The sequence below is a fragment of the Pholis gunnellus genome (assembly GCF_910591455.1).
Source record: "Pholis gunnellus genome assembly, chromosome: 15".
NCBI lineage: Eukaryota > Metazoa > Chordata > Actinopteri > Perciformes > Pholidae > Pholis > Pholis gunnellus.
The window spans coordinates 16,699,032-16,713,993 of NC_136542.1; the positions used below are offsets into that span (position 1 = coordinate 16,699,032).

At 41.9% G+C, this 14,962-nt stretch overlaps 1 protein-coding gene across 1 annotated transcript; it reads left to right on the forward strand.

The window, feature by feature from the left end:
• Window positions 1–11,601: 11,601 nt before the first annotated feature.
• Window positions 11,602–14,196, forward strand: gsc (goosecoid; the record flags this gene model as incomplete). The annotated part of the gene is made up of 3 exons (XM_079174535.1): window positions 11,602–11,917; window positions 12,762–13,021; window positions 14,047–14,196. 3 exons carry the CDS (start codon window positions 11,602–11,604, stop codon window positions 14,194–14,196), a joined length of 726 nt encoding a protein of 241 aa, XP_079030661.1.
• Window positions 14,197–14,962: the final 766 nt, after the last annotated feature.

Sequence of the window (14,962 nt, forward strand, 5' to 3'; positions counted from 1 at the left end):
AAGCCTCTTACTTCCTCTCTCTGAGTGTGCGCTTGGAAAGGAAGGGGGGAAATATGGAAGTTGACCTTGTAAACTCCTGGGTGAGCACAGAGCCAGAGAGCTGCAGGGCAAAGCTCTGGCAGTCTTCAGCTGCGGGGGAATGTTGATATGTATTTCCAGGATTATTAAATTATGTATTTGCCAACGTCTCAAGGAACGTGCAGCATTAGCCTCAGGTTTATGAGCCGGGCCTGGTCATCTCCATGCTCCAGTTACTCCTAATGATGGTAATTATTACATGGCTTAACTGTAATACTGGATTGATTCTCAGGCTCCTGAATAACCACTCATGCTGCCCCCCCCCAGCCCAACAAAGGCCACGTTGAGGCCAGTGAACAAACGAACCTCGCCTTGCAGAAGGGGTCCCTGAAGCGGGCTGGCAACCTGTGCCACGGTTTTTGACGGGGGTTAATACTCCAACCATATAAAGATGGGATTAGGGCCCAGGCTTACACGAGGAAGAAAATTAAAAGTTTGGGGGGAAATATGCGGCTAATTCTTTTCTGTCATCAGTGGATATTAAAGATTTCTAGCCGCTCTGTCAAATTATTTGTAAATCACAATGGTGGCACTGTTAAAATGAGCTTTAATTTCCAGGGGCAAGAAGTGAGCAGGGAGTTTAAGTGGGGCATTGTCTCATATCAATCCCCCACTAGACTTCAAGGTTTTTAAAGGATTTTCATCCGTCTGCTGAAAAGAATCCAAGCATTTCGTCTTGCCTGATATCCCTTATTTTGAAAGTGATTGCTCTATTTTCTTCTCTTATTATTTCATGTGTCTTTTGTATTTAGACGGCACATGCAAACTATAACAAATGGCTAAAGAAAGAAATATATAATATCTCTGCACATTTAGGTATTGAAGGGTCTTTTCCCCCTGCCGTGGGTAGAATGGGCTGTTTGGCACCTGTACTGGATTAATGGGGGACCTCTGCCAGTAGCTTGACAGAGTTAAGCTTTTAGATTGAGTTACACACAGAGGGGTGGGACCCATTATGACCAGGTGCTGGCTAGGTAATACCTCCCAGAACCCAACAATCTGGTTCTGTTTCAGTGCTGCACTGTGCTCCCCTTCCCCTGCTGCCCTGGGTTTTGGTGGTGTGCCATCACACTTGGTATTTATCAGGCCTCTCGAGGTAGACGAGGCAGGCTGCGAATCACTTCGGCCCCATGCTTTGCAGTGGAGGGAACAGCTCAGTGTAGAGTGTAGTGTAAGGACACAAGACTCCAGCAGCCTGTTGCGCAGCTATGCTAAAGTTCAAACCTAGCTTAGTTTGAACCAAGCAACACCATAACTTAGTAAACATGGGTTGTAACATATGTGGCAAGAGGAAGGTGGGATGTGGTTTAAAGTTTACGTGGACATCAACCAATAGTCAGAGCACAACAATGCCACCTTAGGAATTTCACCTAAAGATTAGGTTTTGCCACCAGGATTCAGAGGACACTCAGGTTCATTATACAGATTTAGCAGGAGACGTGGTTCCACTACAAAACAATCTTTATTATTACACAAACACAGATAGTGTTAAACACGAAATACTAATGAAAGAGCCATATACATTTATTTAAAAGAGAGGTGGGTAATGAAGATGGCACACAGCTCAAATTGAAAAGTGTCAGGTTAGCCTGAAAAAAAACATTTTCATTGTTATTATTTCTTTGGAATGATGCAGCTCCAAGCCTAAACACACTCCCAAATCATAGCACAATATGTGAACAGTCTCTTAGCAAATTTTGACTAAATTTTGATAAAGTGAAGCAGAACAAAGTTAGAGAGGTTTTAGTACCGAGAGGTCAGGCGAGGTCGAGCAAAATGTAATTTTGGAACCAGCTGTTTTTTTTTCTATCCAATTTCCTATACTATATCACTATATCTTTCACTTCTTTTATCACTAATACTGTTCAATATATCCAAATACAGCAGTTTGGCATCATTTTGAGAGCCAGAATCCTCTCTGAGCCTGTTTCTGTCTGTCATCCATGGGATTTTCTCGTCTGAATTCCAGTTGCTGTGTGTGTATGGGGACCTGTCTCAGCCTATCATTGGTCGATTTCAGTCGATGACACCTCGTTCAACATGTCAGAGTCTCAACAATTGAGTGGGGGAAACGTGGGGTTGATTGACAGAATCGTTAGCCAGTCAGAATCAAAACCACGCCGTCCCTCCCAGAGCCTAAAATTCCATTCGCCGAAAGTCAAATCCTTTCCCCCGGGTCCCCTTGACCCCCCTTTCTTCAGGAAACAGTTCAGAAACACACAGGATATACGTCTAACACATATTTGAATCGGAATAAGCGGGGATTTATCTGTTCTCTTCACGAAAATCAGCTCACGGTGAGAAGTATTTATTTTTTTGTTCTTCTGGTGCTTGTTGGCTGTATCTCTGTACTGGTGGACTTTATGTTAACAGCCAGGGGGCCAAGGGCATTTTGAATGGGAGTGATTGGGTTTGGGGGACTAAAAAAGAGCAGCTAGGCTTCTGGGGTCATCAGGTCTCAAGGGAAGGTATATCTGTATGTCGTCTGCATAGCAATGAAAAGAAACATTGTGACGTTGGATGATATGACCAAGTGGGAGTATGTATATAGAAAATAAATGTGACCTAAAATTGAACCTTGCGGTACACCACAAGTAATGTGAGATGTAGAGGATGCGTAATTGCCTATGGTGACCGAGTGGGTTCTATCTAAAAGGTAAGAATAAAACCAACTACCTAGGTGCAGTGTCCTTGATGCCAACCCAGGGTTTAGGACGGTTGATTAAAATATCATGGTCTATTGTGTCAAAGGCTGCACTTAGGTCTAAAATAATTAAAATCGAGGTCTCCCCTCTGTCGGCTGCTAAAAGGAGATCATTGGATACCTGGAGGAGAGCAACGTTCTCGAAAACGTTATTAAGACACATAAATGCTAAAAGCTGGGTTGACACCACTTTCTCTAAAACTTTTGATAGAAATGGAAGTTTAGAAATGGGTCTAAAATTGCCAAGTACAGAAGAATCGAGATTGGGTTTCTTTAAAAGAGGTTTAAAAGTAAATATGCTGATTCCTGCATTTACATACTTTAAAATCAATCTAGCAAATAAGTGTTTTTTTTACTGTACATAATTATGGTAGTAATGCATGTAATGGCCATGATTGACGTTTAACAACCTGCTGGGTCAGGTACCATTAGCATAACAAACCTCAACCTACCAGCCAAGGCTAGCACAAGCTAGCTGGCATGGTTAGCAAGGTGCAGCTATAATTCATGTATATTGGGATATTAATTGGGATGATAATCTTGGCTAGTGAAAAAAACGTGTTTATAATGTTCTTACTGGAAAAAATGAACAGCCGACTCCTTCGTGTGACAACCAGCTATGCTAACAAGCCAGGTATGATGACACAGACACCGATACCTGCTGATTAGTGTTAACATATTACTAAGATATGTATATATATATATATATATATATATAAAACAATAATAGCAAGCCATAATATTTGTACATATTATTTGGAGGAAGAAAGGCATGACTCAATGCTGCCACATCCTTAATTATGCATAACCATAAACACTTAAGCCATATATACATAATGTATACATCATTTGAACGGATGAGTTAGCAAATACACTTAAAAGAGTTATTTTCTGTTGATGGGATGAACAATGTTGGACATAATTGACCAGCTTGGTTTGGACACTGCAATGAGAACAGATCCTAGATCAGTATTGTGTGATAGAACTCATTGCCACCAGCCCTGGATATATTACCAGAGCTACTGGAAGCAGAAACACATGTTGAAATGCAGCTGCCCGAAAGCTGCTTCATGTCATCATGTCACCTCTCTCCTTCTTCATTTGCTCTCTGAGGCTCTGATGGCCAGTCCTCCATAAAAAAGCTGCTTTTCAAAAAAGACCAGAGCTTAACATCGAGTGTGTTCATGTTTTATTTTTCTACATTGTTGTAAATCACTTGTAAAAATGGAGACCAGCTAAGTAAAAGCACTCAAACACTATGGCCACTGTACACTTGTACAGCTACAGTATTGAAACATCTAACCAACAAAGATGTAATATCTGAGGCTCAGATGTAATATGGAACTAAAAGGACGCTTACAAGTTTTTATTAGCTGCGCTAGTGACATGCTTCGTGAATTGCAATGTCTGACTTTGGCCCAGCTTGAGATTTCTCCAAAACAAATGGATGGATTGCATGAAATTTGATACAGACATTCATGGTCCACAGATGATTAACTTTGGGGATCTTTTGATTTTTCCTTTAGTGCCACTACTGTATGAGGTTGACATTTGTGGTTTTCAGAGCAGTGTCTCTACAACTATTGGATGGATTACCATGAAATCAGCTTCAGGCATACATAGTCAGGATGAAGATGATGAATGTACTGTCTACAATTAAAGAGTAAGAGGCAGGTACCACAGCGTCAGGGTCTATTCCACAAAGATAGATAGATAGATACTTACTTTATTTATCACACAAGGGACATTTTTACTCCTTGAGTAAAAAATATAAGAAAATATAAAATTTAAAAATTCACAATATATACAATAAAATAGAATAATATTTAATTAACTAACTAAACAATAGTGCAAATATTTAACCAACAGCATCAAGCATCAAAAGCATCAAGCAGTCTTTAATGAATATTAGCCAGGTGCAGTTTGTTTTGATATGTTTTTATTGTCTGGCTTTACAAATTGAGAACGTTCATAATAACCAGCCTGTCCTCTCTCCCAAGTCGTCAAATACGGCAGCTTGATCAGTGGCGACAAAGACCTCTCTGGTCCCAGTTTAACTAGTCTACTCAGGCTCTCTGGTCCCAGTTTAACTAGTCCACTCAGGCTCTCTGGTCCCAGTTTAACTAGTCCAGTCAGCCTCTCTGGTCCCAGTTTAACTAGTCCAGTCAGCCTCTCTGGTCCCAGTTTAACTAGTCCACTCAGGCTCTCTGGTCCCAGTTTAACTAGTCCACTCAGGCTCTCTGGTCCCAGTTTAACTAGTCCACTCGGCCTATAAATTCAGAACGTTTGAACTGAATGAAGGTCTACTGTCACATCAGGGACTAACAGTCTCAAACAGCAGAGAGTCCTCACACATCTCACTGAAGGCCGAAGCTCCTCAGTGAATGCAGTCCCAGCTTATCCACCGTGTTAGCATTTAGCATGTTTCCCAGCTTTACTCTACCGAACATCGTGGCTGTGTCACAGGAGTGGTGCATTAAATCAGACATTATTCAAGACGGCTAATTTATTATTAGCTATGCTGAGATAAAATAAAATAATGCTAGTTATAACCAGTCCTTATTAGTGATCCTTAATTTGCAGTTGCAGTAAAGACAGTAAACGTAATTTGTTACTTTCACCCCTGGAAAATGTATGTTGGATGGGGAATTTTGGTGATGGGGGATGGATGTAAATACTAAATGCCCTTTTCAAACACTGGCATGACCAATCCTATGTGGACGTGTAAAAGACATTTTAAAGACAGGGCTGAGGTTTAAATTCTAATGTTTTCAATCCATCCCGGTAGCGTCTGTGCCGGCTTGTTTTGATAGAATAATTCTAGGTTCCATTATGTCCCTGCCACAGCCTGTAGAGCTGATTTGAATGTCTTATAATTCCAAAGTGTGTTTAGTAGCACCTCCGTGAAAAGAGGGGGGTCAGAGAGCATGTTTCAGACCTTCTAATGTGTAAATGTGTTTCTGATTTCTGACATGACACACGGTCAGACAGCAGTGTGCACGCTTGTGTGTGTGTGTTTCCTCGATCCTGCCACATCGCTGCCTGCCTGTAATCAGTAATTACCAGGATTGGCTGATGGATTCTGGTTATAATGAATGATTGATGACCCCTGAAAGAAAGCGGCCGGGGCATTTCTGTCCTCTGACAACATGACGTTAGCACTGAATTGAAACCATTTAAGTAGAAAATGACTGGACACAGGCATGGCTCAATAGCAGGTACCACACTGCCATTTGCACTGACACATTTGCATTTGCCCCCCCCCCCCCCCCCCCCCCTACTCTTTGAATAGTCCGTGTATTCAACTGAAATCTCTTGGAGCTGTTCTTAGGAAAATCAACCCAAATGCTAGACAGACTTGAATGCTTCTAAAGTGCCTTTCAAGTGCAAGTTTAAACCCTTGAAATCCATATTATGTGGCAGCATTTATGGGAACACTTTGTTTCTATAGTGTGAAGCTTTTCACACCCTACTTCCTGTTTTTGTAGCCAGTTATTTCTAATTGCACTGACGACATTTTGCTCGCAACTGAGACAGATGATGAGAGAGTTTAAAAGCGGAGACCGCTGTTCGTTTGCCGTTTCTTGCTTTTGTTTGTTTTTTTAACCATGACCACGGTTGACTGTAACCTTGACGACAAGGGTTCCCTTGACTTAATCAAGATCTTTCACCAAACCTATAGATAGGTGTCGGGCCCCATCCTAACCAAACCTGAACACATCATAAAATGAACTTATTTATTTGTTACAGTCACATATGTGTCGTTCTGGACGGCCACGTTCTCACTCCCAACGCGTCGCGGGAGTCTCATTGAAGAGGCATGAAAGGCATTAAAAGCGCCGCTCTTCACTGCCACTTGTTTCCCAGCGAGCGGAGGCCTTTCTGTGCGAGGGTTATTGCGTTTACAACTCACTTGAACCTCATGTGTGAAGTACACGGCTGCTGGACAATAACTACATCTTGTGATTCACGCCCTTTGATGTGTGGAGGCAGACATTAAACGTGTGGTTGGGGTTACAGGCACTTTGTGGTTGGAGAACCAGACGCTTTTCATGGGGCAGCGGAGGAGGATTCGTCTCCTTGAACTGTAGCGAACGGCTCTGAGGAACACATGGGTTTCATCGCAGATATTGAACGCAGCCACGGACCGATCCAGCAAAGAGGACCTGACACGAACAATACATATGGATATGTATGTTTTTTATTTGGAAGTATGAAACAGAACAAATACAACACATAAAATGAACAGTAAAATATAGCAAACTCTTAGTGTACACATTCTCCTCAACAATATAAATAAACAACGTAAAATAATACCTTATAGGAGGCCTTTGTTGAGTATTGCTGTATTGATGAGGGCCAGTTTTAGTTTTAAACCATGAGGACATTTTAGGGGTTTGGCAATGCATTATGTCAATGAGGGTTCTCATAAGTACTGCTTCATGTGTGTGGGTTTATGGGTGAAATTGAAAGAGGTCTATTAATAGAGTCCTATGTGTCTCCTTTCAAATACACAGGAAGTAAATACACACACACACACACACACACAGGCCTGTCTGGCACCACACCAGCCTGCATGTGTATCTGTCTAAGTGTCTATCACTCACATTCACACACATTCACACACTGTACTAAACACAAACAGGCCCTCAAATACACACTTACATTCTTCACATCGAGTCCAGTTATGTGTACTTTGACCTCCAATCCCATCAGAAACATCTACTTCATTTATTTAGCTTCAGTTCCAGCTTTTAACTTCCCTTTGATTCTAAGAAACAGTCCAAATTAACAGCAACAGTGACAGTAACAGTACAAAGTAATAGTGATGTTAATAGTAATAGTGATAGTGAAGTGATAATGACTTAAAATCATCATAAGAATAAGAATATGAAAAGCTAACACATATACAAACCACATTAGCTCACAGTGGAACACCATGGACCACTGGCAGAAAAAGGTGTTTAAAGGTGTTTTACCTTAAAGGGTTCGGGGGAATCAGAGAATGTCAAAGTCTTTCCTGAGTGGCAGCCTCCAGCTTGAGTTGACCAATGATGTAAAATGATGCACACAATAGAAACTTTCCCACCTCGACCATACATCCTACATCCTACATCCTATCCTACATCCTACGTCCTTAACCGTCTCAGCATGCTTCCAATGAACTTCTTGATGGACCGTCATAATTAGCGGGTGCTGTGCTTGACAATTTTTGTCAAATTTTGCAACACTAAAATAAATTCAATACTTTCTAATTATCTGTCTCTCTGTCTGTCTGTCTGTCTCTCTCTCTCTCTCTCTGTCTGTCTCTCTCTCTGTCTGTCTCTCTGTCTGTCTGTCTGTCTCTCTCTCTCTCTGTCTGTCTCCCTGTCTCTCTCTCTGTCTGTTTCTCTCTCTGTTTGTATCTCTGTCTCTCTCTCTGTCTGTCTCTGTCTGTCTGTCTCTGTCTGTCTGTCTGTCTCTCTCTCTCTCTCTGTCTGTCTCTCTCTCTGTCTGTCTCTCTGTCTGTCTGTCTGTCTCTCTCTCTCTCTGTCTGTCTCCCTGTCTCTCTCTCTGTCTGTTTCTCTCTCTGTTTGTATCTCTGTCTCTCTCTCTGTCTGTCTCTGTCTGTCTGTCTCTGTCTGTCTGTCTGTCTGTCTGTCTGTCTGTCTGTCTGTCTGTCTGTCTCTCTGATGTTGTGATTATATCAATTATTCAGATGCTCCTTTCTCCTGCAGTCCAATGTAAAAGGACATCAGAGTGAAAAGCATGTATTTATCCCCTTTTGGACGGATGCATTACCGAGTCTTCGTGTTTTATTTGCCGTGTTTAACCAGGTTTTACAGATCAGGGCTCTGATATATAAAGATGCATCCCCTATTGTGGCTCTGCGAGTCTTCAGCCTCCATCAGCAGCCTGATTGACGCTTCTATTCACCTATAAGTGCCGCCTTCACTGCGCTTTTCCCCACAGCTTTTATTTTACAAATGGAGGTTTTTGCTTTTTTAGCAATCCCTTTTGACTCGCTCCTTTCACTGCCACTTGGAGGTAGAAATATAGAAATAAATGTGGAAATAATAACAGCATATGGCCTCTCTCCCACTCTCCACGGCTGGAATCACAGTGTGACTGTATTACAGAAGAGGAACATGTTTCCATATCAAAGGGCAGCAACAAGCAGGGCTTCTGTCAGATTGTCATGCATGCAGGAGAACTCATCCATGTGTCCTTTTACACGCAAAATAAAATCATTTTTAACCATCTAATTGATTTGAGCTGGAATGCAGAAAGAACATTTCAAGTTGAAATCTAATAATCCTGTTTTGCTTTCATATTACTAGAAAGGTGTGTGGAATAAGCTGAGGGCTGCAGCTGCTGACACTGAACATCGAGCATCTTTCTGACCCTCACACCCTAAAACCTGAGCCTGAAAATCTAAAATGGTGGATTTATAAATATTTCAATTTCTACAATAAACATCTGATGACATGTTTGTCATGAATCAATACAATATTGCATTTTGAATTGGGAGCAACATTTCAGGAAGCTGAACCACAAGCTTTAACGCAGGTTTTATTTCTGCAGGAATTTCTAAATTGTCATTTTCCATTTGCTGCCGTGTGACAGCGTCGTGCAGTTGGGACAAACTCACAAAACACTCACAGGTGATAATGGACAACAGCTGGTCCACTTTATGGTCTGAAGGGGCAACAGGAACCTGGTGGAGTGGTTCAGGTCTGTGAGGGGGACTGGATCCACCAATCAGGTTCTTTTTAAGAGGCACTTCTATAGGTTTCACCACTCTGGAGCCAACACACACGGTAAGCACACATTCATGATCCTAATAGAATTAAGACATTTCTTAATGATCCCAATGTGCTGGATTGGTGGACGTGACACGTATACAGCCACATACATATCATCTGTAAAGACATGCAGTGCAGGAAATGTGATATCTCTGTTTTTCCGTCTGACGTTCCACAGAAAGAATGAATTTTAAAAAAGAGATATTGAATTATTACATAAAGCAACAAAGGATCATATGTATGTTATAATATAACCGTGCTAATGCGTATGCTTGTTTTCTATCATATAAAAGGCATCAGGCGGTGGAGACGAATTTCTTGACTGATTTAATATCTGAAGTCCCAAATTAAAAAAAAAATATGAGTCCATGATAAAAACTTTTTCTCTCAGACAATATTCTGCATAATTTGGTTTCAGCAGTGTGTGTGTAGGCTGACGTGTATTATCATCCACATTTTTAATGTAAAAGAATGAACATTATTCATATTTGCGTGCGGGAGGAAACAAGTCCGCGGAACTCATCAGTGTCTTTACCGCATTATTGGAGGAGAATGAAGCACCAAACTGACCTCTAATCAGCTCCCATATCTCACCGGCACAGTTTCAAATCACAAATAACTTATCTGTCGGCCCGACATGAGCATGCGTTAAGACCACATTGAGCGTTAAATGCAATCAGCGAGTCCCATTAAGGGTCTGAACCGGGAATCCACGTTCCTCCACAGCACCCCCCCCCCCCCCCCCCCCCCCCCCCAACACACAGACAAACACCAGCACTCAGCGCATATGTTGATTAGCGGTGTAAATATGCAATAAGTACTCTGTTTCCCAGGCTGAATGGAGGCGATAATGGGCCGTTATCTTATCCCAGTCGGGGGGGAAATGTTCGGCGTTTGTCGCCCCGCAGAGAGGGAGCCGCTGCCTGGGGAAGGAAAACGCGCTGATCTGCTCCCCGCGGAGAAGCGAGCGGAGGGCGGATAATGAGATGAGTCCCAGATATAATGCTCAGCGGCTTCTGTCTGACATGGAAATATGGTTATTATTCATTTACTCATATAGGGAAAGGGAAACAAAACAAATAGAAAGCCTTGATTACAGTTTTACCGCGCCGTACGCACGCGTGTATCTACAGGTTGGGAGGTTATTTTATTAATTTAGGAATCTTGTGTGCCTTGGGAGTGTTTATACGAATACTACATTAATAATAATTCATCATTTCATAATAATGATGACAATAAGGCTTGACTCCACACATAAATCACCTCATAGCACGTATCAACAAATGAATGAATCAGAATAAAATAAGCAAAACATGCATCGAGTTTTTGTGAAGGTTTGAAATTGGTAAATTATTATTAATATTACCTTGAAATAACTTGACAATTTCAAAGTTGCCTGCGTGCTGTGGTTTGCCGTAGCTTGATATCATTCTCAGCAGTTACATCTTATTTATTTACTATTTCTTATCAAAGATTTAAAAAACATTCTGTAACCCTTTTGGTCCAGTTTAATTTTCAATATTATGAACTGATAAATAAAGGTTTAAAAGGTGTCGGTTTTGGGGTTGACTGACTTCATGAATGAACCCCCTTCCTGTAAACACTAATGTAAATGTGTTCCACAGATTGTGATGCCTTCGCTGACAAGGAAATAATCGGATTACTCTGTGACCCAGCAACGGAGTTTTTCCAAAAGTCTGCAAACAGTGCGGATTATCTTAATTGAATTAATTCTCAATACACAGATGTGCGGCCGTTCACGCCGCGAGTTGCAGCAGCTGACCCCAGAGCAGCCGCTCCGTCGTGACGTCAGCGGCGTATAAAAGCAGCCCTGCTCTCAACAGGTCCATTTCAAACCAGAAGTCCACATCCTCGTGACGAAGCTCGCGCAGGGAAGAAAAGAGTCACCATGACGCAGTTTTAGGAGAACTTTCCTCACGGAGTTCTTCCAGTCCGGGACGTTTTCTTTCACTGAGCAACTTTCACTTCCCCCCGAGTTTTTCCCAGTTTCCGAGCCCGCCGCGCACCGGTGTGATGCCCGCCGGGATGTTCAGCATAGACAGCATCCTGTCCGGCCGGCCGAGCTGCAAGGAGCCGCTGCTGCTGCACCGGAGCGGCCCGGTGGTGCTGTCCGCCGGCCTCACGGACTCTATCTACACCGACTACAACGGACTGTACTCGGCCACATGCGGTACTTCTCCCCCCGGCGTTCAGTCCGTGAACGGGACCAGGATAGGATATAACGGCTACTACTACGGACAGCTGCACGTCCAGGGCGCCGGAGGAGCGCCGCCGTGCTGCGGCTCAGTGCCCGGCCTCAGCCCGCAGCAGTGCCCGTGCATCCCGGCAGGTAGGACAACCAAATTCTCCCTTTCTTCATCATTTTACCAACTTCAATTTTGGCGTGGAACTCCTAATTTAAGAGATCAACACAGAATTCCACACAAATAATAATTTGTATGTTTTAAATGCATATTGCTCTTTTTTCTCTTATTATTTCCAGTTCAACGAGAATACAAATAGTTAAGGTTTAGTTATTGCACCAGGTCTCATTTTGATCCACAAATAGAAGACAATATGTATATAGTATTTTTAAAAGTGTGCTTTTTGAGGATGTCCTTACATTTGTGTTTCTACGACATTGTTCGAAAACACACAATATATAAATATATCTGATTTTATGCCCAAAACAATTGCAACGTTGGTTTACGCATGAACTCAAATCTGCACATTCACACAACCGACACCAAATACTCGCAGATTTTCTAATGCGATGTCAAATGCATGTGTAATGAAATGATCTCGTTCGTTTGATGACCCCAGTGCTGTTCGTGTCCAGGATCGATGCCACTGAACCGCTTCCAAACTGCTGCTTTATGCATGAATTTAACAAACTCGTGTATTCGAAAGAAAAGATTGGTTCAAACGGTCAGCCCACAGTTTGAGATTAACAGAGTTTGTGGTTTTTAATGCACGAGCAACAATATTCACGTGCATAAAAAGAGACCAGGCTCAAGTGTCACATTTCTGTTATTTTACGCACCAGCTGTAATCTGCGTACAACCGAGGCCAGAGTTTCCTACTAGCCGCATTACTTGAGAGCACTCTTTCTGTAAATGTGCACGCTGCAGTAATTTGATTGCTCCAGATATTACAACTGTGTGATGTGTCTCTCCGTCCTACCCGCCGTGCAGGCTACGACAGCCCGGGCTCGGTGCTGATCTCTCCGGTCCCGCACCAGATGATGTCCTACATGAACATGGGCAGCCTGTCGCGGACCGAGCTGCAGCTCCTCAACCAGCTGCACTGCCGCAGGAAGCGGCGGCACCGCACCATCTTCACCGACGAGCAGCTGGAGGCCCTGGAAGGCCTCTTCCAGGAGACGAAGTACCCGGACGTCGGCACCCGGGAGCAGCTGGCCCGCAAGGTCCACCTCCGGGAGGAGAAGGTCGAGGTCAGAGGCTTCTTATCATTTACAGTCTGAGTTTTGGGTTCAAAACAGGCAGAACAACATTCACCTGCTCTCAATCTAGAGTTTTGTTTAGTTTAATGTAAAACGAGCAGGGTTATTACAGTAACACAGACATTATTATTAATATCAATATGTTGTGCCTCATTGTAGTCCGTAACCAATATATTTTATTTATTATACAGGATGTTCTGTGTCGTCTCTCTCCTCAATGTAACGGCCTATTGTGCATCTAAAAAAGGAAAAAGGAGGTGACGTAATCTAGCTTGCTTTAAATTACTCCGGTTATTTAGCCAATCATGAACATTAGATATTACAATGGTAGATGTGTTTTATTTGTTTGTGTATTTATTTAATTATTTGTCTGGTTCAACATTGTTCGGTGTGAATAAAAGAATAACAGACATTTACTATAGAAAACCAGGATATACATTAACTAACTTAATAATAATAATAAAAGTAAATCTACTACTACTTCTTAATCATTATTTCTGTTATTATTAGTATTAATCGAAGTAACAAAACTCAGCAGAATGTTACGGGTCCGTTATTTTAAGGCGAAAATAAAAAATTTTTTAGATCACACGTCAGTCTTGTCGCAGGTGACATCATGATATGAATAATATTTTTTACATTACATTAGTCTGTAAATAGATCAATATATTCTTAATTGAGACATTGACGCACTGTAAATGCCGCTGACGCAAATGTGTAATTTGCGCCTATAATTAAAGTGTGTTGACAGTGAAACATTACCGAGAAACGTCCACATATTAAAACAGCACATAATACAGGTAATCAACATACAGCAACACATCGAATACACGTGTTAGGCTTCTGTGGGATAAAGTGGAACGGCTGTGGGGAAAACGAGAGGCGACTTCTGGTATTCATGTTGAAGGAGACGGAATCACTGAGATAAAGTGTCTGACCGGGAACAACGAGGTTAGAAATAAAAGAAGAAAGTCCTTTAGGCTTAGGTGTTAAAACTCTGCTTTTGTATCACGTAGGTTTGGTTCAAAAACAGACGCGCGAAGTGGAGGAGGCAGAAGCGATCTTCATCAGAGGAATCAGAGAGCTCTCAGAAATGGAACAAAACGACCAAAACGTCCGCGGAGAAAACCCAGGAGGCTAAAAGCGAGGTGGACTCGGACAGCTGATAATACCGCGGACACGTGTGCGCGCGCGTGTGTGTACCGATAGCGGGAGGTGGCGTGGACTCGACGGCATGCTGGTGGTGGTGTGATGAAACGTGTTGCCATGTTGCACAGTTGTACATAATCTACATTTGTATTATTGACTCGGTGTCCGCTATTTATATTTAATTTAAGTTGTTGTGACGTCACGCACGCCACAGGGAGGACTGACTGACGTGTCTGAATATATCGTAATGTTATATGTTTCTGGATATTAAATGTTGTAGCTCTGGTTGTAACAGTATTCATAGCGCAGCATCACCTCAGAGCTGTTTGTGTTTTTCTTTTTCATTTTGCAAAAATAAGTAAATTCTACGTAAAAGGACAACGAATATTCATTAAAATATCAATGAAACACCAGCAACACGTTTTGTTTTGTTTCTTGGATTGATTATGGGCTGTTTGTTTAACACTCTGACACATTCCACTTTCTTGAACAAGAGGGACACATTAAAAGTCATATATGCTAACAGTGAATTTAAATTATATCAGATTGACGTCACCGAAAATAAATGCATGCTAACAAAGATATCGCTGCCGCGACTGAATGCTGCGCGCTATATACAGTATATACACAGTATTATATTCAGTATATACACTGTATTATATACAGTATATATTGCCTTACATTAGTAAACCCAGCTCGGTCATGGTTTCCATTTTTGTTTTTATAAATAGAAAGTATATAACAAAATATTTTGCTTATTTTACATAGACTATATGACTTTTT